The sequence below is a fragment of the Melanotaenia boesemani genome, chromosome 20 (genome assembly GCF_017639745.1).
Source record: "Melanotaenia boesemani isolate fMelBoe1 chromosome 20, fMelBoe1.pri, whole genome shotgun sequence".
Lineage (NCBI taxonomy): Eukaryota > Metazoa > Chordata > Actinopteri > Atheriniformes > Melanotaeniidae > Melanotaenia > Melanotaenia boesemani.
This window is the reverse complement of record NC_055701.1, coordinates 17,463,453-17,490,768: the sequence shown is the minus strand read 5'-3', so window position 1 is coordinate 17,490,768 and position 27,316 is coordinate 17,463,453. Positions and strand designations below refer to the sequence as shown.

General features: G+C 37.8%; 1 protein-coding gene across 3 annotated transcripts; it reads right to left on the bottom strand.

Annotated features, from left to right (window-relative positions):
* Window positions 1–240: 240 nt before the first annotated feature.
* Window positions 241–27,036, bottom strand: wdr25 (WD repeat domain 25). Of its 3 annotated transcripts, none has more exons than XM_041972667.1 (7): window positions 26,950–27,036; window positions 23,757–24,487; window positions 17,586–17,733; window positions 5,797–5,927; window positions 3,116–3,286; window positions 2,356–2,496; window positions 241–1,986 (listed from the first exon to the last, which is right to left on the bottom strand). In XM_041972667.1, exons 2-7 carry the CDS (start codon window positions 24,474–24,476, stop codon window positions 1,765–1,767), a joined length of 1,533 nt encoding a protein of 510 aa, XP_041828601.1. In that variant the 5' UTR covers window positions 24,477–24,487; window positions 26,950–27,036; the 3' UTR covers window positions 241–1,764. The 3 variants fall into 3 exon arrangements, with proteins under 3 accessions (XP_041828601.1, XP_041828602.1, XP_041828603.1); XM_041972668.1 differs by lacking the exon at window positions 26,950–27,036 and adding an exon at window positions 26,371–26,404; XM_041972669.1 differs by lacking the exon at window positions 26,950–27,036 and adding an exon at window positions 24,895–24,914.
* Window positions 27,037–27,316: the final 280 nt, after the last annotated feature.

The window sequence follows — 27,316 nt, the reverse complement described above, 5'->3', positions numbered from 1 at the left end:
ATGTTAGATGAGCTGCAAAGAGGTTGTCCTGCTGCCTGATAATCACACAAGCATCTGCTACTCTCACACCGAAGAGTGCAAAAAGCCAGTGTCCCAACATCTGTGCATGCAAAACTTGCTTTCCGCCTGTGAAGCCTCATAGATCCACTTAATGACAACAGGCATAATTTTAATAACTCAAACTCAGCCTTGCCGTCAACTCATGATGGATAGGTTTTGTTTTGGAATACCATACTCCTACCTCTCCAATTCCTGCAAATCTAATAACTGACACAAAGCTGTTTTCAACGTTTTGACCCTGTCATGTTCATGAAGTGTACACCACAGGCCACATAAAGTCTTCAATCATACTATATGTTCATTTGGTTTGCTGAGGTATCAACAGGATGGAAAATGTTTGAAATTAAATTTCATGACTGTACAGAAGGATTGATATTTTTCTTGTGGATGTGTATAAAAGAGATGCTACATATATAGTTATTACACTGTCTATTTTTATCTAGTTTCAGTTGATGTTATATTTATTGAATGTTTTGACCCTGAATGAAGAAGCTAAAGTGGTTCTGTCCTGTCCTACCTCCAGCCCTGTTCCAGGACCAACCGTCTAAATGTCAACATGTTTGTCTGATGCATGGTTATATATTTTTGCTGTATGTTTATTTACCTAATAAAGATGGGTGTTTGGAAATACATTGAAGATCTCAGGGAATATTATTTTACATACTTTATTCGTTTGTTTTAACATGTTTAAAATTCCCATGAACTGACTTTGTGTGAACTGATGCATACTAACTTAGCAACCAATCAAACTTTCTGAATTTTGAATTGTATGAGAACTGATGTGTGCATGTGCAGATTTACCTTTAGCGGACTACTTGTTGGAGGTAGTTTTTAGACATTACAGCTTAAATTCCTTAATTTTTAATCTAACTATACCAAACTATAAATGTAAATAAGAAAATGCAAATAACTAAAAATGGCAAAACTCCACTGTGTGCAGAAAACAGCAATGTTGTGTTTTTGAAGATATTTCCATTGCTTACTGAATAAATATCAGAAGTTTCTATCCATGTGCTTCAGTGTTCTGTTGTCGCCTGGCAGGACTTGACAATCCTTTGACAGATGACAGCCTAATTTTCAGGGCTTTGGCTGCCTCCGTGTGATATTTTAATCTGGAATTGTGAAGGAATTGTTATTTAAGTGCCAGGGAGACAAAAGGACAATGGTGTGTATGAAAAAAAAATGCATTTCATGATTACATTTTTTTTTTCCTTTTGTTTTGACAAAACCTTTTAGAATGAAATAATGATAACATCCCCATTTAAATTTGGAGCAGACAGGCAACTGTAAAAGCATTAAGATTGTTGTTGTGTTGTGTGTGTATGTGTGCACACATGCCACTTTCCCCACTATCTACCACTTCAAATAAAACTTAAACTATCTTGACAGGATTAAAATGATGTGAACATATCAGTGAATCATAAATAACATGCTGACAGACAAATTCAGATAATAAGAATAACTGAGAAAGTAAAAAAAAAAAAGAGCTTTACAGGATACACAGTGTAAAAAGATGCTTTGAAAAGACATCACTTGGCTCTGTCTGCTGGCTTCAAGCACTTTTGTGCAAAGTTCTTATCATTACATGTAAAAAAAATGATTAGAGACAGAGTTTGTGCAAACATTTTGAGCTTATCAGTATTATTCTCTGGCCCGCCTGCAACTGTATTTTAATCTATATTCACGTCTCCACACACCCAGCTGTCAGTGCCAGATCTTGATCTCACCCGTCCAGTCGCAGGTGGCCACAGTTGCAGGTAGGATGGGATGCTGAGAAACACACAGACAAGGCTGGCTGTGGGCCTGGAGTGTGTGCAGCATATAAGCATTGTGGTAGTCAAAGAAGTGAGCACAGCCAGTGGAGCTACCTGAGGCCAGTATAGTTCCATCCATAGAAAACTCACACTGTACAGCATATCCTTCCACCTAGAACAAAATTAAGACATCAGTTGCACTGCATTTCTCAGTTTGTCTCCTGCATCCATTTTTCATCTATCTTGACTAGACTACTGGTCCCAGTCACAGAGTGGTACTGCTTTAACCGTGTTTAGCTGCATGGTCTGAATCCAAAAGCCACTCTTCAGTTTCTTAATGATAATTATTTCCAGTAAAGTGCATTCTTCAGCGGAAATACTGTACTATACTTAGTGTGTTTGCTTGTTGGAAGGCACAATATAAAAAACCTATGTTTATACTAGCAACTACATATAGAATAGGTTAATAAGATGGTGTGAGTAGCAGTGTGTATAGATTAGGCCTGCATATTCCCACCCTGAGGCCACAACTGTTGCTGACCTTCTGTCCCTCAAATCGTCGCCTCTTGTTCATTTTGTAGGGCTTTTGAGAAGAGAACACTGCCATGTAGTTCCCATTGGTCTGAGCGACAAAGGACTCCTCAAGCGGATGAAGAGCCAGGCTCGGGCATGTGTAACGCTCCTGGAAAAACAAAGAGCGGAGAATGGAAATCAGAAAGGAAATGAATACTTATTTGACTTTTTCTGGCTGTAAAGAACCAAAATGAGCTGTATGTTAACCAGTAATCTTTATTCAAAAATTAAGCCTCTTTGTTCAAGGAAGTAAAAAGTAGACAAAGTACCTAATGTGCTTTATAATACAATGAAATAAATTCAATATGTATTATGTGGTATTGGTTGACGTGTCTATTATTTGTTTATCTTTTATCATATATTAAGAAAAGTTTAGAGAATTGGTACATAAAATGTTCAATTCATCAGCTGAAATACTGTTCAAGGAGAACTTATTCCATCCAGAAAAAGCACAGACCATAAAAAGTACAGTTTTTATAGAGCTGACACTTTGTAGAGCATAGACTTCCTCCAACACTATGTAACTGTCAAAATATGCCAGTTTCACACACTTCATTACCGGCTTGGTCATACTAAGAAGTTCCTACATTCTCAGGAATGTGAGAGGTAATCTTTGTTAAAATGAGTTTTTTCAGCCTTATAGCTGGTTATATGCGTTTTATATATCAGTCAGACCTACAAGACATGGAGTAAGGGGTTATTTTCATACTTTTTGGCAGATTTCTTACATGGTAGATCTGGTTGGAGACTTTAGCTGTGGTCTGATAGTCCCAGGCGATGAGGGTACGGTCTGCAGAGTCTCTGCTAACACAGTCTGAGCTTGTTATGAAATCCAGTCCACCTCTCAAAAACAGGATGTCCAAAGTCTGCTGGATACCTGCTTTGTACACTTTCACAACCTAGAAACACACACACACGCACCAGTTTATGCACTGATACACATGTCATCCACACAAGCCTTTTAAAATGCATGAGGGACACACATGTGATTGAATAACAGTCATGCAATGCTGCAAACTGTGGAGTGTTACTGTGTGAAGCTAAAAAAAAGCCCTCAGTTTAAAAGACAGAAGAACAAGGAGGGAAACATCTGGACCTTTGTCCTCAAGGCAGGATGACATTATGTCAAGTCCACTGTGTCATTGCCTACAGGCTTATTATGCAACAGGGTTCAGCACTGTCCAACATATAGGCTGTGCTTTAAAGCAGCAACCCACATACGACATTTGATACCTTTAGTAGCATTCAAATTGAATAGAATTACACTTAAATGACAGTTTTAACATTAAGATTTAGAAAAAACGGCCTTTAATGTTTATGTTAAAAGTTGCTGACAACTAAAGACCTTTAACTTTTCTCCCAAGCTAGAGCAGTTACAAATTCAGTTAACTAGATGAGTGACTAAATTAAGTCTCAACTATAACAAATATGGTTTTGTTTCAAAGAAAAAATGACTCCAGCCTGTCACTCTTAAGAGTGTGGCAATCTCTATTAATTAAAGGAGGCTAGCCGCATGAGGCCGAGCATTGTCATGCATCAGAAGGAAGCTAGGTCCCACTGCAGCAGCATATGGTCTGACAGTGGGTCTGAGGATCTCATCCTGGTACCTAATGTTAGTCAGGGTACCTCTGGCAAATACATGAAGGTCTGTGTGGCCCTCCAAGGATATGCCTCTCCAGACCATCACTGACCCACTGCCAAACCAGTCTTGCTGGAGGATGTTGCAGGCAGCAGAATGTTCTCCACAGTGTCTTGTATGTCACATGTGCTCAATGTGAACCTGCTCTCATCCGTGAAGAGCACAGGGCACCAATGACAAAGCTACTAATCCCAGTGTTCTCTAGCAAATGTCACTCGAGCTGCACATTGTTGGGCTGTCAGAACAGGCACCATTTGTAGATGTAGGCCATCATACCAACCTTATGGAGTCTGTTTCCAACAGCTAGAGCACAAACATGCACATTAGTGTCCTGCTGGAGGTCATTTTGTAGGGCTCTGGCAGGGCCTCTCCAGCTCCTCCTGTTCCTCCTTGCACAAAGGAGAAGATAGCGGCCCTGCTTCTTGGTTGTTGTCCTCCTACAGCCCCCTCTACATCACCTGGTATACTGGTCTGTCTCCTAGTAACTAGTACAAGCTCCGACATTGTGCTGGGAGATGCAGCAAATCTTTTTGCCATAACGTGCATTGATGTGCCATCCTGGATGGGCTGCAGTACCTGAGCAACTTCTGTGGGTTGCAGACACCACCTCATGTGACCTCTAGTGGTGAGGGCACTGGCAAAATGCAACAGTGACCAAAAATCTTCCAAACAAGATGAAGACAAGGAAATGGTTTGTGGCCGCCAACACCTGCAGGATTAGTCCTCTGTAGTGGTTGTCTTGCTAACAGCTTCTTATTTCCACCTGTTGTCTGTTCCATTTGGACAAAAGCATCAGTGTTACTTCCAAAGTGGATGGATTAATATCCCAGAGGTGTCACTGACTTTAAATTACAGGATAATGATTATGTGTTCACTTTATTCTTTTGAACAGGTTTTTCGCTTGTATGTGCATCAATAAAATTTCCAAGTCTCAGAACAAGCCTCTGTAAAATGAGAGATAATATAAAACTTATGTGTCACAGTGGTAAAATAAAATCTTAGTGTAAAACTATATTTTATGCATCTGTTTTACTAGAGGCATAAAATATAGTTTTACAATAAGAATTCTAAATTTCTCTGTATATCTGTGAGTACACAAGTGGCTCTAAAGGTCTTTATTATTGGTTGGGTCGTTATGGGGGATGATCAGTGCTAAGTTGGTGGGGAATGTGCCACCCCTTTGTTCCGCCCCTGAACATAGCTCATCAGCCTCCAGAGTCCATGACGTCACATCAGTGGTTGAATGTTGAAGCCTTGTGTAAAGCAAGCTGCGTCTTTTCAATTTGGTGGGTTAGTTTTATCACAGCAAGGCATCTCAAGCCTCAGACAGACATTCAGCTTGGGCAGTGTAGCCCTGACAACCTCTTTTCTGACGACTGCTCTATGCTCTGTCACCAACTGGCATCTCCACCGAACTACATCTAAAACCCTACTGGGAAACGATTCAGTTTGCCAAAGACAGGCATCACATGCAAGCTTTCAGATTCTGAGAAGATGAACAAAATTATCATATATAATAGTCAATTAAGCTTAATAGCAATATTATGTTACAGGTTCATGTGAACAATTTATGCAGCCTGAATTAAATTAAAGTTGGCTTTGACCAATTTGTGATATAACCTGCAGTACTCCCTCACAGGAAGATGGAATCTCGGCACCAGTGTGCAGCACATGCAAGCAAGGCACACATGGATGTTTAAAGATGACATGATAGATTTATAATATATAAACATCATTCAATAAGAATGTAAGGAGGGTAATAAGTTTAACCTTGGCACTGCGTGAGTCCCAGGCCTTCACCAGTGAACTGTAACCTCCACACAGGAATACTTCAGGGCTGCTGGGGTGCACGGCTACACACATCACTTTGAATTGGTTGTCCAATTTCACTGCCTGCTGCCCTACAAACAACAGGAAAAAAAGACAAAGAGTAAGAAAGAAAGAAATCCAATTCTTTTTGGCAAATAAACACGTTTACAAAATAAAAAGCCGTTTTTCTTATTTTCAGTCTCGATACATCATGATAGACATTTCTGTCTCAATTTTTTTATTCACATTTCAAAATTAGAAATTCAAATATTCAAATTCAAATTATATATTCAAAATATAAGTAAATATGTATTTAGTACAAGACATGGTTTCAAGAAGTCCTGGAAAAGAAGTCAATAACTGCTTAGCTGATTAATAATCACATGTTACAAGACTGGGACAACATTCTTTTCGATATCAGGGCATTTACAGATTGTCATTAGAAAAAAAGAGGGGATAAACCAGTAGCATGGCTCCATCTGAATATTTTAAAAAAATTTTAAAATTTCTTAACATTTTTAATGAATTAGTTAAATGTCTAAATTCCAATATCTGACATGTTTTCTATGTGCTGTTGTAAATTTAAAAAAAAATGTATTATGAGCACTCCTAATCATTCTGTTAAGTGTTTTACACAGCGTCCCTACTTTAGAGCTGGCTTGTTCAAGAATGTAAAAGTTGTAAAAAAAAATTACTTCAGAAGGAAATATTAGAAAAAACAAGAAAAATTTGAGTCTTTGTCCGGTTTCCCTGAGAGATAAAATAAAAAAACATTTTATTTGCTCTACACTTAAATTAATCAAGAGGAATGAATTTCACCCAATAACCATGCATGTAATTGTTTAGTTATAACGCCTTGTTACTTGTCATGTTTTTTTTTTTGGGGGGGGGGTGTTGTAAATATGCTGCATTGACTTTGCATCGACGATTTAATTACACGTGTGCTAATCTTTGTGTGTATTTTTTTTTTTTTAGAATATTTTAAAAAGATAATAAAATGACACCTATACTAAGGGTGCACATTCCGTCTGTTGACTTGGCCATTTTGCCATGTCTGTGTAAAAGTCTGCTCAGTTTGGAATTAGAGTCGTTAGTTTGTTCACCTTCATGTCTAGCAACCTCACAATGTCCCTGATGATCCTCTCTCTCTCTCACTTTCTAAATCTATTAAATTTGCCATTATGCAAAACAACAAAAATGATTAGATATTTTGTATCTATCAGCTTTCAAGACGAAGTCAAACACAACATAAATAAAAACAAATTCACTTCATTTGCAAATTTTGCTAAAACTTCTTTCATGTTTAATCCTCCCTACAAAGGATCCCTCAGACTTCTGAACACACTGCAAGAGATTAAACTGTGCCTTCACCTTTACTGATCAATAGAATAAAAAAAACACACAGATAAAAGATGCAGTTAAACTGATGGTAAACAGCCACAACAGACAATAAATGGATGAAACTAATGAGTGCCAAGCCCATTCATTGGCTGCTCCCATTAGTTTTTATCACATCTTTCTGTCCCTAAAAATTCTCCAACATTATATTGGTTTCATTCATGGATTTTCTGGATTTTTAGACAGCACAACACAACACTGCACATGTCAGTCTGTAAGAAAAACTTCACTCAAGACAAAAAATTTAACTTACCAAGCTGTTGAGGGAAGAAAACAGAGTCTTAATGTACTGTTTTGGCTAAAGGCTGCTTTATCTAAATCAATTAAAAATGTCATATTTAAATATAAAACAAGAACACTGAGGGGATTAAATATAATTAAGTCTGACAGGGTTGCAGGCAAGAATTAATTTTCTGAGAAAACATGAAGCCAGACTACAAGCCAGAAGCTCAAAGGCTGTGCAAAGTGGAGCACCTTATTAATTCATCCACCAAACAACAAACACCCCAATCTAAAACAATGTGAAGCATTTAACCCACAAAAAAGCACTTTATCCAACATTTATCCAAGAAATTTTCCTCCCAGTCTGTTTTGGAGTAGAAAAATGACTCACAGCTAATAACCAAAAATGGACGTTCTTCTTCTTTGTGATGGACTAGTTTGCTCTCCAAAGTTTGAACAGGCCATTACATCAGCCTTGCACTTTCCGCTTAACTGGCTTACCCACGGCAAAGATCTGTCATGGAGATTTAAAACTTACGTTTGGCAGGACAATGAAAAGTCAACATTCACCTCATAATAAATAGAGCCTCCTCATGTTTTAATTAAGCAAGATTAATTAGCTGGCTTGAGAGGACAGATAAGGGAGGCTTACTGCGATCGGTACCTCCCTTGATGTAGCTTTGAAATGACTGTGATCATACCATACAGACAACACACAGATGATACAGAGCAGGGGATGTAAGATATGCAGTAGCTTGGATAGTGGAGATGAACCCTGTAGGGCCAGAGACGATGAAGATGAAACAGCAATTGCTCCTCATTACATGATCTACCAAAACAGTGCTGTCACTGGACATAAGGTTAGAAACCCCCACCACATACGGTAATCAAGCTAGCTCCATGAAAACTAAGCAATTTCATCTGTTTGGGAGGATGAATGTGACCAAATGAGTTGATCTGGTGTTGTTTGTTTTGTTTTTTCAACCTTTTTTTGTCCAATATTCTTTATTTTCCTTAAGCTACTACCAAGGTCAAGAGTGGGATACGTGGGCATGTTGATCCGTTAGAATATAGATCCATAGAGGTTATGACCCAGTGCCAAACTTCCACATCATACAAATAGCTCACAAACAGCACACATAAACTAAACCTTTAAATAAGACGGAATCAAACAAAATCCATTTTTTTGGGAGTTTTCTAAACTTTTTTTTCCCCCCCAACAGATCAGCAGTTGTCAAAAACAAAAGTTCTGAAGTAAATATTTTACATTTTGCTGGAATATTAATGCAGAATTCCCAGAGGAGGCAGAGCAGCTGAAAAGTAGTCCTGTGGCTAAACTTCTTTAAAAGAAGGTGGCTGCTTTTATGTGATCCAACAATAGAAGAACACACCATAACCCACCAATGCCTTGGAGCGTTTATGCATTTATGTGAATTAGACATGTGACGCTTTTTGCCTTTTGATGCAAAGTTCTGTTTTATTTTCTATGACACAGAAGAATAAAACCTGTGGCAAGGTAGCAGGTTACCATTGTAAAATGAAGCTTTCAAAGTGGGTCAAAATGCAGATTCTGCTTGCCTGTGGCATTTGGAGGAAATGCTAAGGCGTGTGTGTGTGTTTCATTTCCTCATGGCTTGTTCAGCCACAATGCAACGGGTAATACTTGGAGCATGTAAATGAAGTGTTAAGGAAGCAAAATAAAAAGTGCAACAAAATATATATATATATATATATATATATATATATATATATATATATATAAAATCACATAATGTTTAAAAAATATCTTTTTAGCTGATTAAGTTTTGTAGAAGATATTTGTCACAACCTCTTTTAATTCTAAGGTTTTATGTATCAGGCCATAATACGTTTACTTATGTTTAAAACATCATAAATACAACTTTAGATTTTGAAAAAGACATGACAATATGTGTCATTATTTATTTAATATAAACAAGGCTACTATGATTATTCCAGAGTGAAATGTGAGGCCATCTGATAATTAGCAAAAGCTCGCCTTAATTCTATTTCATTTTTCACATGCTGCTTCTGTACTTTGTCTTAGTTTTAGTTAAATAAATAATTTTGCCATTTGAGGTGGCATTTATCTCAGTCTAAGCCCTGGTAAGAAACAGATGGTTTAATTTATCCTGGTTTGGCATTTTCTACATTACTGAACTTTTTTGCACATTGTTTGGCTCCTGGTATACTCTGTATTGTTATACTGTGCCTTCACAATGTTTATATATACTTTTATTTTTATTTTTTAATTTGATTACTTACCTTGTTAGTGTGTTTACTTATTGTGTGCACATTTCTATTTCTTATTGGCTGTTACTAGGTCTTCGAACACTAAACTTCCTTTCTGCTGTAAGCGCAAACCGGAATGACAAAAAAGAAAATCTTCTTCAAATCAGTGAATTCTTAAACAATTTCAATTTTAGAATTCAAGGAGGGCGTACATTTTCTTTAAAACATGATTTTATTGAATTTTTTTAAAAGATTTTTTTTTCTTGTAGTTACTACAAGTTTATTTCATTAACCTGCTTTATAACATGTTAAAAACTACTGTGTAATTGTCATTAAATGTGGATTGACACATAGACTTTATGGCAGAGCTTTGAACATCCTCACCGGCGGCCATCTTGCCACAGGCTTGCTCGCTTGCAGGATCTGAGGTAAAGTGAGTGATCTGCACAAACATAAATACTCTTACTTTGCTGAAATCTTGGCAGATTTACAAACGGTTTGGTTTTTTTACAAAAGTAATTAACGTGGCTATAATTGTGGATACCTGAACATGTTTGAAAAATGACTTAAACGTGCAGCATAGTTGTGTTCTCGATCAGAAGGCCCAGTAAGGGTCATCAGAGCAGCAGCGCGGCTCATTCGCCAGCCATGAGCAAGTTCCAGACAATCACAGCCCATCAGACTGCTTGAGGTCCTGTACATTTTACATAAGGGGATCGGGTCGGAGGATGTGTTTTTGCTCGAGGAGCACATTGGCTACACACAGTATGGCGCAGACAGTCGCCACCATATGCTGCTGGCATTAGTTGTGTCCCTGGTTTTTAAGCTAAGGCTGCACCACACTGACTACACTTAGCCTACTGCCACTGAAAACGTTGATGCTGTATTTCTTTTTATTTGTACAGGATTAGTGAAAGCATAAATAAACTGAAATAAACTCACCAACTAGTCAAAGCACAGTTTAATTTTATTTGGTCACACTTATAACCATCTGATTATGGTCATTACATTTTATTCATAAAGCGAAAAAGAACGCTCATGAATTAAAGCATTAAACCATTATTGAAGGATACAGGTTTTATGACCTGTTGATGATTTTAAACATCATCACAGCTGCTATTGTTAATACACATTTTTTTTTATAATTACTGACCAAATTTCTGCTCTAAATAAGCTATTGTTCCCAATTTTGGAGACTGACTCAGCTTAATGCCAAGTCCTGCTTTTTAAACCCTGTATTCTCTCTTTTTTTCTGTTCAGTTATGACAGCCTGCCTGTGGTCTTCTGGTTAGTGGCTGCAAAAACAACTGAGCAGGGAAAATTATTCTTGAAGTATATTTAGTGCAGCATTTGGTCAGGTATGCTGTGGTGAAATAAGAGGAGCTCCACTACTATGCAAAGAGAGCTCAAGTGAACACAACACATCTGGCTGCCTTAGAGCTGAGAGGCTCTGCATTACTGTGAAGAGTGAAACAATGACTTTCTCCCTGGTTACAGTCTAACATGGAAAACATTCAGCTCTCTTAGTTGCACATACTGCAAGAATGATAGGAGGCGGCTTATTAATTTTTCTAATATTAATGTCATTATTATGCTAAAGCCTTTATGTAAAGCTGCTGTGGGTGTCATGTAGTCATCACTGTAAATCCTCTAGTTACGGTGAGAGGTCCAAACCACAATTACGTCTGTCTGCATTTAAATTATCAGGAGTGAAATTATGATTGTAGCTAATTTCTCATGTTCTTTTCATTACATGAATATGACTGGGTTTAAATTGTCAGCGACTTGACTTCAGCTCAGCTGCTATTACGCTCGAGTACAATTGTAAAAGAACTGCACTGAATTCCCAACTCCCACATTAATATGCAGCTAAATTGAATTTATTCATCTCAGGCTGCCATAGGAACCAAGTCTTATTGTCCTCTCCTGCCAGAACACACATGCCGGTGCTCATTCTCAGAAACAATAAGGTTTATTTAATTTCAAATATAAATAAATAATAGTAGTAGGTGGACTAAGTCTAATGAGATACAACTGAAAAAAAAGAACAAAGTCTGTGGTTGGATTAACGCCTTACTCAGCTGTCAGCTTGAACCCACTTTTTAAAAGTGCCAAGCACAACACTACGATCAAACAAGCTTCTGTTTGTTTATGGTTGTGGTTAGTGACGTTCCAGTATAAGGTCATGGTAGCTGCTCCTGTGGTGATGTATCCATTATTGATTCCTTTCCTGTAGCTGCCTGTGTGTTTAATGGGCTGGCCAGCTATTATCCGTAGGCTTTATTGACAGTATTGATACACGTGCTGAGAGGGGAAGTGCACACAGCAGCAAGTTATCGTTGCCATGTGCTGACCCAAGAGATGTAGATACCACAGAGGCTTCAAATTCATTTTTATTTGATTTATTTACCTAGTTTTTGCATTTTGAGTCAGTCTGTGAGTTTTTTTTTCCCCTATATCTATTAACATTTGCTCAGTATTATAAGACGACAGAATGAATAAGGACTTTGAGATTATTTCTGGTAACTCTCCTTGAAAATATTTATACTTTAACTGTGTAAAAGTTTCTAATTAAATGTTCCAAACCCAAAAACTGGCCCTCCTGAGGTCGGATGTCTATATGATGGACTCACACCATCTCTGCTGTGCCCACTAAATGTGTGCAAAGCAAAAGTATTGATCTTTTTGTAATGTCACCTTGAAATTCTTTGTATAGTTACAAAAAAGGGGGCAGCAAACACAATAAAGCTAAAGATTTAGCTAAAAGTTAACTTAATTCTTAGCAAAGAAAAAATGCCCATGTTCATAGAGCAAAGATTCTTTCTTAGATTTCTATCAATGTAATTGTTTTACCGATTGTCTACACTGAAATGAATGTTCAGCCTTCACAGAGATTTAGTTGAAGGATCGATCTCCACTAATGCAACAGTGTAGAAAATGCACATGAAAAAGGAAGTACTGCTTTACAAAGAATCCACCCAAACCTGATTGAAAAAACAAACCGATCAATCCTGAAACAGAAGAATCCTGAAACAAAAAATACTGACATACTCAGATACTAATCGCATGTTTCAAACAAGGTGGTGGGACAATAGTGATGGGGACTAAATAAGCAAGTAACTAAATTAATATAGATAAAAAGGAAAAAAAATGTTTTGTACAGGGGCTTATACTATAGAGACATATTCTTAAGCCAAAACAAACTTAAAGAACTTTATCAAGTTATTGGTTTGCATGCCTCTTACTGCACAGCAGGGGGTTCAGAAGCATGCACACTTTGGCCAGACCTGCCGCTACAACATAACAGATGGAGATTCTGCCACTCTGTACACACTGAAAATAAATATTGCACGTCTGTGATGTTTGAGCCCTTAGGCTGCACATCATCAAAACTAGATGATTCTGTTGTGGAAAAGCCACCTAGGACTTGGTAACACTCCTGAAAATTTTTGTTAGTAAATGCAGTGTGCACACAGGTACAAGTATGAACAATTTCCTGATACACAGCTTCCTTCTCTCCCTCTAAGCTCATTGAAGATAGAATGAGGTGAAGTGAAAAACTGCCCTGGGGTCTGATGGATGATATAAAACATTTAGAATTTTTGGAGCTGCCATCCAAACAATATTGACCTTTTCTTTTAAGGATGGTGTTGCTTACTTAAAGCAACCGTTAAGTGAATTCTGCACATATTACAAGTAGGGTTGAGCCCCAAAAATGGTCTTTGCTTCAAAGTTTTAATTAAAATTGTAGTTACACACTTCCAAAGTCAATGCTGACAGTGTTCATTGCTAGAATTGTAGCAAATATATTTACAAATATCCACCTACACATCTGCTGAGAGTGCATCACATGCACATAAATAACACTGTTTCATGGTGTAGCTTGTACTTCATCTTGCATCACTTCGATGTTATGCTACCAGCTTGGAGCCCCACACCCAGACAGTGTACGAGCAAGCTGATTATTTAGTAATTCTGCCTCAAATGTTCAAAGCAACATCTGCAGTTTTCCTGTGCTTAAAGCAGAGAGGATTTACAGTTTAAAGCTGCTGATAAACAGCAATATGTTTCATTTAAACTGACATTTTGTAAGTAAAACTATTAACACTACACAGTGAAATTACAAATTCGATTCAGAATAAGTTGGGATACGATGTAAAATGTAAATAAAAGAGAATGCAATGATTTGCAAATCTTAAAAATCCCTGTTTTAGCCCAATTAGAACATAAACAAGAAGAGATGTTAGAACTGAGACCTTTTACTATTTCATGGAAATTAAGACCACTTTTTGAATTTGATGACAGCAACACTTCTTAAAGTCAGAACAGGGGGGTGTTTACCATAAACATCTGGGGAGTGAGGAGACCAGATGTTGGAGTTTTAGGAGGAATGTGGTCCAATTCTTCTCTGATGCAGGATTCTCACAGCTCAACAGTCCTTGTTCCAAAAGCGCCAAATGTTTTCTATTTGCGAAATTTCTGGACTGCAGGTAGGTCAGTTCAGTACCTGGATCATTTGCCTGGAATGCTGTTGTGAGTATAGTATGTGGTTTAGCAATGTCTTACTAAAATATGCAAGCCCTTCCCTGAAAGACACGCTGTCTGGATGGAAGCATATAATGGGGATCCAAATAAAACAATAAACAATAATAAACAATAATCAATGATGGAGTGTTTGCAGATGTGTAAGCTGCCCACAACTTAGGCACTAATACACTCCCGTACCATCAGAGATGCTGGCTTTTGAATTTTCCACTGACACAAAAGAATTTTAAATTTTGATTCTGACCACAGAACTTTACCTCAGACAATTTAACCCTTACATAATCCTTGTGACATTTTTGTCCATTTTTCTCACTTTTTTAATTTATTTATTTTTTGGTTGATGATCATTTCAGCTGTGATGCAGCGAATTCCATGAATGTTTGCAATAACTCTTCTTTTTTGACCATTTTTTTTAAATCCAATGTCTTTTACTGTCAGATGTTTTTTATATTTTGTTAAAGAATCTGGCACCCTTTGGTGACCCTCGTGGCCAAAAATGTCCATGTATAAAATCGCTATACATTTTTTTTTCCATAAATCATTTAAACAACTGCTCACAAATACCAAACATTAAATCATTTTTAGGATTTTAACCCTCTGAATGCAAGTTTAAATATATAAATTAATGCCTCATTCATTACAAAACAAACAAAAACTGAATTATTTTCCATATAATAAATATTAGAGAGATGAGTCTTTGGTGGTGACTTGACACTTAAAGAAGAACAAATTATTTGATTGCATTTGTTTTTTTATATAGTCTCAGAAAACTTCCTCTGAGGACCCTCATGGCAAAATGTACATATGCAAAAATATAGCAATAAAATCCTACATCAGGTTTTTTTTTTTATTTTCTTTATTTTTATTTACTTTTTCTCATAAATCACTTGAGTACTTTCAGACCTGCTCATAACTATGAAACATTTAATCATTTTAAGACTTTTAACCTTTTAAATGCCATTTTAATTATTTCAATGATAATTATCCTTTAAAAAAAACATACAAAACATTAAATGTTTTCTATAAAATAAAAATTATGGGATGTTTGTCTCAGATTCATTAACCTTTTCCCATCTCTGCCTCTCTGAAATGCTCCTTTCATACCCACCCATGTTACTGACCTGTTGCCAAATAACATAATTATAGTTGCTCCTACAGTTGTTTTTTCATTTGTGCAAATTAATTTTACAACCTTTTGTTGACCCCGTTCCAACTTTTCCGAGATGTGTTGCCTCTTTTATTTGTGTGTATGATGCCTACCAGCTCATCATCCCAAAGCTATGATGCATAATAAAAGACATATAACATTGTTTTCACGGATCATCATGAAGAAAAAAGGCAAAAATGGTTTGTTTTTTTTTAAAAAAACAGCATCAAAAAGCCGCCTCTCCCTGCTGTTCTACAAAGGGCTTATAAAATGTAGCACACTGAAACTGTAGTATTCTGGTCTTAAAATACCAAGAGACAGAAGTAGAAAACAGCTGTCCATACACTTTTTCTGTCAACTTTGACAGACAATTGTAAATGATCTGATTTTAAAGTGTAGGTTTAAATATGCAATGCTTATTTTCTGGCTTTATTTGCTTTCAAAAGCTCAGCACTGAGGCTTTGTCTCCAGGCAGTGTGAACTTGCTGGAGGATTCCATGAGGAGACCAAACTCCTCTCATGTGCGTGCATAGCTCTTGTTTCTTCCTTCTTTCCTTATGTTTTGGCATTATAAGCAGTGCTGAGAATGCAAATAATAAATAAATAAAACTGAACATGACAGCACTGTTGCACCAAGGAAGGGGTGGGGACAGACAAAGAGGCTGAAATGCAAGGTAAAAACTGCATGTTGTCATTATTTTAATGATTCTCAAAAAAATTCACAAATCATGTTTTGTCTCCTTAAGAGGAGCCCAGGTTTCTTTAGAGTGAATATTGGCTGGAGGGGCTAAATAGTTTGTCTGTTGTGGTACCTAAATGTATCTTCTACTGGGCAAAAATCCAAAGTAATGAGGAAACTTATTTTCCACCAAGGGACCCGGCTCAGCACAGAGCAGGTCGGTCAATCTTGCACTAACTGATCCGACCCTAAAAGGTGGAGCTTGACACACTGCAATGCACTGACTGGTCAAAGAAACTGTCACTTCCCTTACAAATCTGTACTAAGAACAAAGCCAGAACAGCATCATGTTTAAATACAATTTAAGATTTTTTGTTGTTTGAAGCTACAGGCCAAGAAGAAAGAACACAAACTGATGGATGGTCGCCATTCTCCTCCTTTATATCTGTATCGAGCTTTTCTTTGTTATTATGCAAGGAAGGCATTGTGCTGCTAAGACATCTCGTTAATACTCAGTTGACACATTTATCACTATTCAGCTTATACCCCGACTACCAGATTAGGGTACGGTTGACTGTGGAAACGCTGAGTCTGACCCACTGCTGGAAAAAAGGCTTTAAAAGGTCGCAGTAAAATTAATTAAGAAGTTTGCATGCTCAAAATAAGTAACAAGACAGAAAACTCTGATACAGAAATGTAGAATTAGACTGTGTTGGTTGCATTTGAGACTGAATACTGATTTGAATTTTTTTAAACAGTATTCAGTCTCAAATGTAATGTTTAGACGAACTATGGCTAAATTCCAGCCGAAGGTCTTGTCACAAATGCCTTGCAAGAGGAAGCATAAGCACTTTGTTTTTTTTCTTTCCTCATCTCTGTTTGCCATGTATGAACTTTCTCTGAGCCAATTTACACGTATGTACACTGTAATAAAAATTTGGACATTTTATAAAAGTTATTTTATTTGACAAAGTTGCACTTTAATTTTTAAATAAGTGATAACTACTTAAAGGGTGGTGTGTTTTTTTTTTTTTTTACTTCAGTTGGATGAATCTTTGAAAATGGACAATTTTCCAGTTACACATCAGCTTTAAATGCAGATTTTAAAGGTTCCCTCTCAAATCGGCCACGACTATAAAGACAAGAGTGAGTGAAAGGCAGCTTTGCTTTTCATAAAATGGGCTTATAACAGGTTTTGGTGCTTAAATACATAAAGGAAGTACACCTGCCAATGTTCTTTGTTGTCGCAAAACTCCAGCAGTTTGCCTGGAAAATATTTAATGAGAAGCAGCCAAGTGTATTTTAATTAGGTCAGTGTAAAACCAGTCACACCACAAGCTTTCTGGTTTAGTGTATCTAACCACATGAGAAGGACTGAGGTGCAGAATTGCATCAAATATTGAACCCAGTTCAGGGTAAATTCACAATATACTTCCACAAGTGTAATCCAGCTATTTATTTAGCAACATCTACTTCTTTAGGACTGCGAAGAGAATTGCTGCTACTCACCCGTCTCCACGTCAGTGATCACAGCCATGTTGTCAAATGAGCCGGTGAGGAGCTGTCGCCCAGAGGGGGTCCAACAGGCATCGCGCACAGCTCCCGAGTGGCAGGTGTAAACCCTGAGGCATCGTCCACTCTCTGCTCCATCCCACACCTGTCAGACATGGACACAAAAAAAAGACATTTGTCACAGACTGTGCAGAAGCTTTCAAAGTGCTGAAGGAAAGATTTTATAGATAGATGGAAAAAAAAGATGAAATCAGAACAAAATAAAATCATTATGTGAATAATTTGTGCACAATATTTGTGTTTTAATCAGATCACTGATGCACAAAAGAGCTTAAAATAAAACATATATAAATGGTGTCTCCTGCATCCTTTTTATGCTGTAACCTCACAACATGCAGAAAAAAAGTTACATCAGGGATGAAGTTTCAAGGCAGTTTAATAAAACTATGTATATTTGGATGCTTCTGTTAAGATGAAATTCCACTACAATCCAGTTGCTCTAAAAGCTTTTCAGAATGCTTCTTGATGCACTGAAACTCAATTTTTTTGTGAGAGAGAGCGTCTGAATTTTCTTGGCTTTCATAAAGCTTAGAAAGATCTCATCAAAGCAGCTAACACCCAATTCTGTTTTAATGAAAGCAAATTAAATAATTAAGCAAAGTGCAGCAGGAAAGCATGGCATAATATTTTCAAAAACAGGTTTGCTTGCAGGAATAGGATCAAAAGCAACCTTTTCTAATTAATCAAAGTGATTTCCTTTGAATGTGCCTATAAATCAGTTCAGGGTGGGGTGTGATGGCTTTATGTTGTCAGAGGTTTTTTCTGATAACAGACAGAGCAGAATAGAAAGTACCCGACTGCCTTTTGGTTTGTAAAGATTGCCAATGCTACACAACAGAACGCCTCGTTGCTTTGAAATATGATATCATAATGAAAAAAAAAGCATGTTAATAAAGGAGGCGTTCATTAACTGGAACGTTCTGTTGCTGATTTTTCTTTTGTCTTCAGTCATTGTACCAAACTTCAAAAAGATCACTTGGCAAGAACGGTGACCAGTATTTCACGCTTTTCATCAGGGTGCTTGTTTTTCTGTCAGACATGCCAAAGCACAAAAGCATCTGCTTGAAGCTCAGCTTGAAATCCAATAGGTGGTCCAAACTGGTGCCTGATGAGGTGAGGTATTACACTAATGATGAGACATTTTTGCTTCCCTAAGCTTTACCAGGACCACAGAGGAACTTTGAAGATCTCTCTGTCCTTCATTATTAAACATGGCTCCTCTACACGAAGTACAAAACACACTGAGACGTGCTGTGCTGAAGCCCCCAGAGGAGACGGAGAAGAAGGATGGACAAAGAGGACTGATACATTAATCCAGCAGGCGGTGACTCAAGCGGAATACCAGAGATGCCTCCAGGGTGGGAAAAATAACAGACAGAAATAGAGAGTCACACTTTTAATTGCAACGTGTTAAATATTGAAGTGATAAATCTACTAGAAATTCTTCTATTCATGGTGCTGCAGGATATGGCAGTTTTCTCTATAGTCTTCGGCTAAGAGAAACCCTGCCATCTGAGGGTAACAAGAAAAGCACCTGATGATATTTCCACAAAACATACAGAACATCCACCTAAACAAACTCCTCCAAGTGAGACAAAGTACCAGGCTGCTTCTTATGAATGACACCATTAAAGACCATAACAAAAACATTCAATGCACAATACACACATTTAAAAAAAATACAATTCAGTCCAAGACGTGCACTACTGAAAAAGAGAGCTTGTTTATTTGCGTCCCCCTTTAATTTCACCAGCCACTTAACAGACACGCAGAGCGGATCCATGCAAATGACTCATTGGGGTTATCTGCGTTCTAAATGAGTCTTGATAATTAAAAATAAATTAGCATTGGTGTTATCAATTTAAAACTGCTGGTTTACACCTGTCGTAGCCATGGTGACAAATGAAAACAGGCTGGAATAATAATAGCCTGACTGACAGGATGGAGAAAAAAGACGTCGGAAACATGAAGGGTGTCAGCAAAGCAACACAAGCACAGAGAGGAGTGTTAAGACTTCATTGATTATGTCCCCCACACTATTCAGCCAACAAAGAACAGACAACAAAGCTGAAGTCAAAGCAGTGAAAGACATAATAGATAGAGAACACAGTTGATGTTGAGAAGTCCACAATTATGACAAGCTGTAATAATTAAATAGAAAAAATATTAAACAATACATTCCATTAGAGCCCTTGAAATTTTTTACTATATTTTAAAGTAAATAGAAACAAATTAACTCAGTAAAATCACAACATAGTCAATTGTAAAACATAAATCCAGTTATTGACATCCTTTTCATGAATTCCAATTAGTTACTCACACAAAGTAGTAATAAAATAAAATAAAATAAACGACATACCTTTGCTTAACTGACCTTCTTTAACTAATATTTAATTTATAAAAAAATGGTTTTACTCCATGTGAAAAGGAAAATATTGCTACCAGGTCGAGTCCTTTTACAATGCAAAAAAAGAAAAAAAAAAAAAAAAAAAAAAAAAAAAAAAAAAAAACTGAATAGTTTCAAATTAAACATGAGGCAAGTGGAGGTCTTTGTTTGCTTGTTCCAACAGTTTGTGCTGTTTTGACCACTTTCACAGTGAGGACACTTCTACCAGCCGACAGAAGACAAAGAGTGAATTAAAGAAAAGAACTCTGCAACAGTTTCTGCAGAGTATTAAAAATAAAAAAAAGCTTCAAACCATCCTGAATCAATTATGTTTTTATAGACAAAGACCAAAAAGGATGATGCTGTTGAAAAAAGGCAAAACTATTGTTTTTGAAATTTGTCAAAGTTAAGCTACTGACTTTCTGGCACAATATTCTATGGAGAAAGGAAATTAAATTGACGCAATACATCAGCTTGTTACATGAAATGAAGCCCAAAATGAAGAGAACAGCCAACCTACAATACATTTAAACATGGCAGGTTCTATCATGCTGTGAAGATGCTTTGCGACATCTAGTAGTGAAGACTCTGAATGTATGATGAAATCAGAATAATACAGCATTTGAGAGTGAAATGGTTACCCAGAGACCAAAATACCTTTGGGGCAGAGGTATTTGCTCTATTGCAAAATTTAAACCAGTTTGAATATATAAAAATGGAAAGTGTTAGAAACTTTGGGTTATTTGCATAACTCCAATTCTCTGAGTGAAATGTCTCACTATGGAAGCACTATGGAATTACCAGACAAGCTTATCTAGCGTCCACTAACCTACAGGGAAAAGAACTTCGTTCCCATCAGGACATCAAAACTGCGCATGCTACGCACGAAGCAGAGACATCCTGCATATAGAAAAGAACAAAAGTAAGATGTGAACTCGCTGCAGTAAAAATGTCCTGAACAGTAACCCCTATGAATAAGGACAAGGATGCAGCCATGCCCCGAGTCGAGCACGCCTGCAAGCCCTCAGGAGACTGATAACCCTGACTCATGTAGGCCGGTGGAGGCGATTGCTTTGTAACAGGTTTTCCCTTACGAGAATTAGCCCAGTAGATGAACAACTGATTGCTCCTCCTGAGACCTTAGTCCTATCAATTTAAGTGCGCACCGCACAGGCTGGACATAATGCATGCAACCACGTTTTCCCTGGTGAGGCCGCAGAGGCCACAAGGTCAATATTAGAACACGAGAATACCACCTTAGCCTCAAAGGCCGGTTTGGGCCTCAAAATCATCCTTATATCACCCGGGAAAAGCTGAACGCATGATGGATGCACTGAAAGTGCATGGATGTCACTAACCCATTTAGCCAAAGCCAGAGCCTGTAACAACACGGTCTTGAGAGACGCGTTTCAAATCTGCTCCCTCCAGTGGCTCAAAGGCAGGGCCCTTAGGCCTTTCCAGAACCACAGCCAGATTAGCTTGTTTATTTAAAGGGATCCCCACTAGCTGACATCAAGACGTCAGCTAGTCTTCCCGTGGTCCAAACTATAAACTTTCAAAAACAAGCAATGTTCCAGGAAGTACAACACAAATTGCTCCCTGTTAAACAAGGGATTGATTTGTGTTGTACCTCCCGCACAGTGTCAGTGGAGGGAAGAAGCTGGTGTGCTACTTTCATCTCCATCCTGAGAGCCTGGGTCGGAGTGATGAAGACGCCGCCTTCCACTTCATCCTCCGATATGAGGAGATATTTTGGCGGCATCCTCATCTTCCCCATAGTTCAGGTCCAGGGTGTCTTCCTCTTACGGGGGATCTGTGGCTAGGTCGAGTTTGGAGCCCCATCTGGCACTAGCCTCCGGTACCACCACCGTAGCAGCCCCCCTCTCCTCCCCTTCTTCTATAGCAGCGTCAGTGAACAGTGTTGAGACAAGCCAGGGATGCCGATGGCCCATGTTCCAGCCCCAGGCAGCTAGAGCAGACCTGGTGTGGGTCTCTTTAAATAGGTGGCACTACCTGATGCAACCAGACATGCTCACCAGCCAATCAGGACTGGCGTAATGAGATTAATGTTTCTGAGGGCTGCAGAAAGGCGTGCATCCCATAGTGAGACATCCAGCAGAATATTATGAAAGTAATGGGATTTATCCTGGTATTTGGTACTAAGTACTTAAAAAAAAAGGGTTGTATTGGTGCATCTCTAATTTTAATTATGCAGAACTGTTTCGCTGGAGTTATTGCTTAATATATTAGAAATTCATAACTTATTTTAAGTTATATGGATACAATCAATTTAAAAATCATCTCTTTTTCTCACTTAAGTTCCTCTTAGCAAAAATACTCATTTCAATTGTACAAAAGTAATAAAAATAATCATAGTTTGTTATTTGATTGTATTTGTTATCTCAAGTGATGTTAAACTAAATTTCTTGGAGTTCCAGACTCTTGCTCAGATACAGTCAGCTATTCCACAAAGACACTGCGGGACTTTTTCCTACAGATGGCATGCGATTAACTAACTGATATAAAGAAAATCCACAGATTAGGCTGCTGCTAAGAAGTCTTGATTACTTGACTTTTTTCTTTTTTCTTTTTATTTTTACTTAGCAACAGTCAAATCCCCAAATAATCTAATTGACTCTCCTTCGTGAAAAGATGGCAGACTTGTTATTAGCAGTCTCTCTAATTGAACCTTATCTATTACTTAATTAATTTTACTGGTTAAAGTTAACAGGTGAGATTGTTATGAGCTAGTACATTGTTGCTATGGTTACATTTTCAACAAAACTGGTTAGGAAAAATAAGATTTCCTGCAACCATGGTCTGAAAAACGTCCACAGTTTCAAAATGTCCATCATATTTGTGAAATCAATAACGTTTAATGACATTAACACTGTGACCATGAAGGGAGGTGTGACCTCTTAATAATCCATAGCTCAACAACAGGACTAATAAATATGAGAACTTAATTTTTTCTTCTTGCTCCTTGTTTGACCAAAAACACTGGGTAAAATATTCTGTTATAGTGAAGAAGGGATCATTCTTGCATACAAACAACGAAGTCCTTGTCTCTTTCCCATCCTCCATCTGCTCCAAACAGCCCTCTCCAGGTGCCAGGCGAGGTGGCTGCCATACCGCTGCACTTGTATGATTATGCAAATGAACTCATTCATATTTAAATCATTAATTAGTCGGAGTTCTCAAAGGATATCGGTAGGATACGTGATTTCATACCGGCAGAAAAAAACATTTAGGTGCTGGCAGGCAGATAACTGCATTGCTTGACCTTTACAGCTGGGGAATGAGGGATTGTTTTCCAGGTGTGAAAGAGTAAGAAAGAAGGGAAACAGAAAAAGAAGAGAAAGAAAGGGAGAAAGGCCAGTCCCATGGGTCCTGACACATATTCATCTGACAGTGACAGACGATGCTGAAGAAAGTAGTTTGTGGTTCATTTACAAATTAAAGGAGCGGGGCAGATATGATGCCTTTGTCTGTAAAACTGTTAATTACACTGAATGTCAGTTAAATGCTTGTACCCTTACACCTCCTCCAGAACAGTATGAAGAATACAAATTTTAGTTATTTCAATTATAAGATATAAGTCAGTTTAAATAAAAGGCTTCTATATGGATTTCAGTATACTCCTGCAGTACATGAGCAGTGAGTTATATTTGTTATGGCTTCCTAAGCTAAGCAGCATCATTTATAGCTGTGGCTGTCATTACCTTGAAAGTCTTGTCCATGGAGGCAGACAGCAGCAGGTGACTCACATGAGGGACAGGACACCACTGCACTGTGTTGACTGGGCCCTGGTGTCCACCCAGGCTCATTAGAACCCTCCTGGGAATTCCTGCTGCTCTGGGCTTTTCAGCAAGATAGGGCTTCACTCTAGCTGACACATCAGAGAAAATCTTACTTTCCTTGCTCTGACTCCCCAGTACTTGCACTGATGGGTACTTTGGGTCTGTCGTCTCTACCGAAGTGGCAAGTCTCTGTCTCTTAGGGATGTATGGTCTGACACCAGACAGTTGTCTTTTTGTTGGGTTAGACCCATTGCTGAAGCTTTTTGGAATGCAAGAAGGTGCCTGCAGGGGTGCAATCTCCTCCTGAGTCACAGGTAAACTACAAAAAGCTGCACTGTCTCTAGCAATCTTGTCTTTACTTTCACTACAATATTCTCTTTCCAAGTCTGTTTGGCTTTGTGGTTGAGAATAAAGATGCAACAAAGAACTGCTTCTTCCTGAGGTACATCCATGATATCCCAAAACTGCCTGATCAGAGGCTAAACTCGCAGAGCTGGACATTACTTCAAAGTCAGAACATCCTGCACTTTCTTGGTTTTGCTCACAAGACACAGTTTGGACAGAAGCTGATGTTCCTTCCTCCTTTTGATCCAAGGAATCGTCCTCTGAGTCTGAGTCGTCATAGGCTACTAATGAAGACATCTTCAAGGACCCTGAAAATAACAGAAGAGTTAGTATTGCAAACTCATTAAAGGCCAAAGGTGCCATCTACTGGCGACTTGAGTTTTTGCACCTTGAGGCTGATGCCAGCCTGCAATTTTACAACAAGTCTACAAATGCTGTGCTGGAATTGTATAAACAATAACTACTTCCTGCATTTTTTTTTCAATAAAGAGGAGGGACAGGAAAGAATTTTCTGGGGGTTTTACATAATGTTTTTTTCCTAAATAAGATGCTGGGTTTTACCTTTGCTGTGTACAGCACTTTTTTCGACATTGTTTTTAAAGTGCTCTACAAATAAAATTTGATTGGACTGGAAGATCAGATTATTTTGAAATGCAATACACTGATGAATAGAAATAACATGGCCATTTCTAGGTGAGAAAAAGAGGTTTGTTACCTCCGCCAAGGAACAGGTCATGTATTCAGCAGCGTTGGTTAGTCTGTCTATAAGAAACATAAATTATAGACAGATATTTGATTAAATTTTCAGGAAAGCTTTGAAATGGAATAATAAGCAAGTGATTAGATTTTGAGGTGTGATTCAGATGATCCAGGAATATTTGAGAAAAAATCTTTATTTTGCCATTAGAGCTTTTAACTAAAAAATAATGCCCACAACTACTGGCAAACTAATGAGTGCTTCTAGTTACAAATACAATAATAATAATTTGGTGTTCCTTAAACATTTACAATATCCTCTTCTACTACTTCTACTAAAAAGAGGGGCACAAAAAAAATCTCAAATTCCAGAAAAAAACTTATTTATTACAAATAAATGCATTTTTCATGGTCAAACCCTACAGTTGGTCAAATCAAACATACTCTTACAGAAACAATAATGGTAAAAACCACTGTTGGGAGTGTGTGCAGACTACATGGAGAACTTTCCTCTCGTAATTGCTTAAAACGTTTTGTTTAAATTTTGATGAAAATTATAAGGAATAATACTGATTGACTAATTAGATCTCACTAATTAGATCTCAGTGCTGCATTTGATACTGTAGATCACAGAATCCTGTTGCACAAGCTGGAAAACTGGCTTGGACTTTCTGGACTGGTCCATAACTGGTTCAGGTCCTATTTAGAAGGCCGGAGTTATTTTGTTACGATCGCTCTATGAATCCGAGTGAGTCCAGACCCCGGTCCAGGTCCAGATTTGACTTTCAGCAGCCACATTTACCAGCTCAGAAATATCAACAGAATAAAAAGTTTAGTCTCACAGAAAGACCAGGAGAAACTCATCCATGCATTCATCTCCAGTAGGATGGATTACTGTAATGGTATTTTAACAGGACTTCCTAAAAAGAGAATTTAGAATTTAACCAGGACTAAGAGATCTGAACACATCACACCAGTTTTGAAATCTTTACACTGGCTTCGGGTCAGTCACAGAATAGATTTTAAACCCTTCTGCTTGTTTACAAATCCCAAAACAGTTTAGGCCCAGAATACAGATGTGATATGTTCAGAGAATATAAACCTAGCAGAGCTCTTAGATCCAAAGACTCTAGTCCAGAGTCCAGACTAAACATGGAGAAGCAGCATTTAGCTGTTAGGCTGCAAACAAGTGGAACAAAGTACTAGTGGAGATTAAACTTTCACCAAATGTAGACACTTTTAAATCCAGGTTAAAAATATTTCTTTTCTCATGCTTCTATGCATGAATTCTGCACAGTAACTTTTTTATCTTGCTTTTAATCATTTCAATGCCATTTATTATTTTATTGTGATTCTTGCTATTTGTTGCTGTTTCTTAATATCTGTAATGCTCTTAATGTTTATGTAAAGCACTGAATTGTCCTGTACATGAAATGTACTATACAAATAAACTGCCTTGCCTTGTAACTGGTGACCTGCTCAGGGTGTACCCTACCTCAGTGGTCCCCAACCCTGGTCCTCAAGACCCACTATCCTGCAACTCTTAGTTGTCTCCCTGCTGCAACACACCTGATTCAATTTAAACGGCTCTGCACAAGTCTGCTAATTAGCCATCAATTTGAGACAGGTGTGTTGAAGCAGAGAAACATCGAATGCCTGCAGGACAGTGGGCCTAGGGGACCGGCGTTGGGGATCCCTGCCCTACCTCTTACCTAGTAGCAGCTGGGATAGGCTGAAACCCTAATATATACGGAATTTTACGATTTAAACCAACCATATTGTAAACAATGCATTTGACGTATTGTTAATTATTTTATGAAGATGTTTCAAGAGTAACTTTCTACAACAGTATACCGTTGTATAAACAGCACGCCATGTACCCTAAACCGACACTTAAGAGTATGCTATACTGACGATATGCACTCATGCTATCAAAATGCATATAATTCCAGTCTTAGCAGCTTCCATGTAGCAAAATAAGCTAACGGTGGTTATTTTCATCACAGTCTAAAAGCGTAATGTGACCAACAATATAAATGTAAGCAACACCGTGAACCTGCCCTTCGTCTTATACCTGCAGCCTGGTCACCAATTAATCCGACTTCGGAGTGTTGACAATGCTGTTATAGTTCAATATCCCGCAAAATTTGGGGGTAAATATAGCATGTCAGAATAAAAGTAATGTTTGGATTTGTCAGTACTCCTTAACTCCGCTTTCATTTTAAAAGCCTTTATTTTGACAATATCCGGTATGAACCTGAACAGAATAAAATCCCCTTTTTCCGGTGAATAAAGGTTTAAATACATTTACAGTGATTAAAAGTTGTGGGTTTTGTGAGCAATTAGAAGCGTTTGTTTGTTTTAAATATGAGTATGAAATATATTTACAACATTGTAGTAACATTGTGTACAGTTTGCGTAGACTAACAGATTAACTACGG

What these genes read in the sequence shown, in the direction of transcription:
- wdr25 (XM_041972667.1), bottom strand. Translation starts at nt 24,476, where the DNA reads ATGTCTTCATTAGTAGCCTATGACGACTCAGACTCAGAGGACGATTCC. An exon ending in CCATGGACAAGACTTTCAAG is followed by an intron (nt 17,734 to 23,756) that starts GTAATGACAGCC and finishes CATGTCTGACAG; the next exon opens with GTGTGGGATGGAGCAGAGAG. An exon ending in GACGATTTGAGGGACAGAAG is followed by an intron (nt 1,987 to 2,355) that starts GTCAGCAACAGT and finishes ATTTTGTTCTAG; the next exon opens with GTGGAAGGATATGCTGTACA.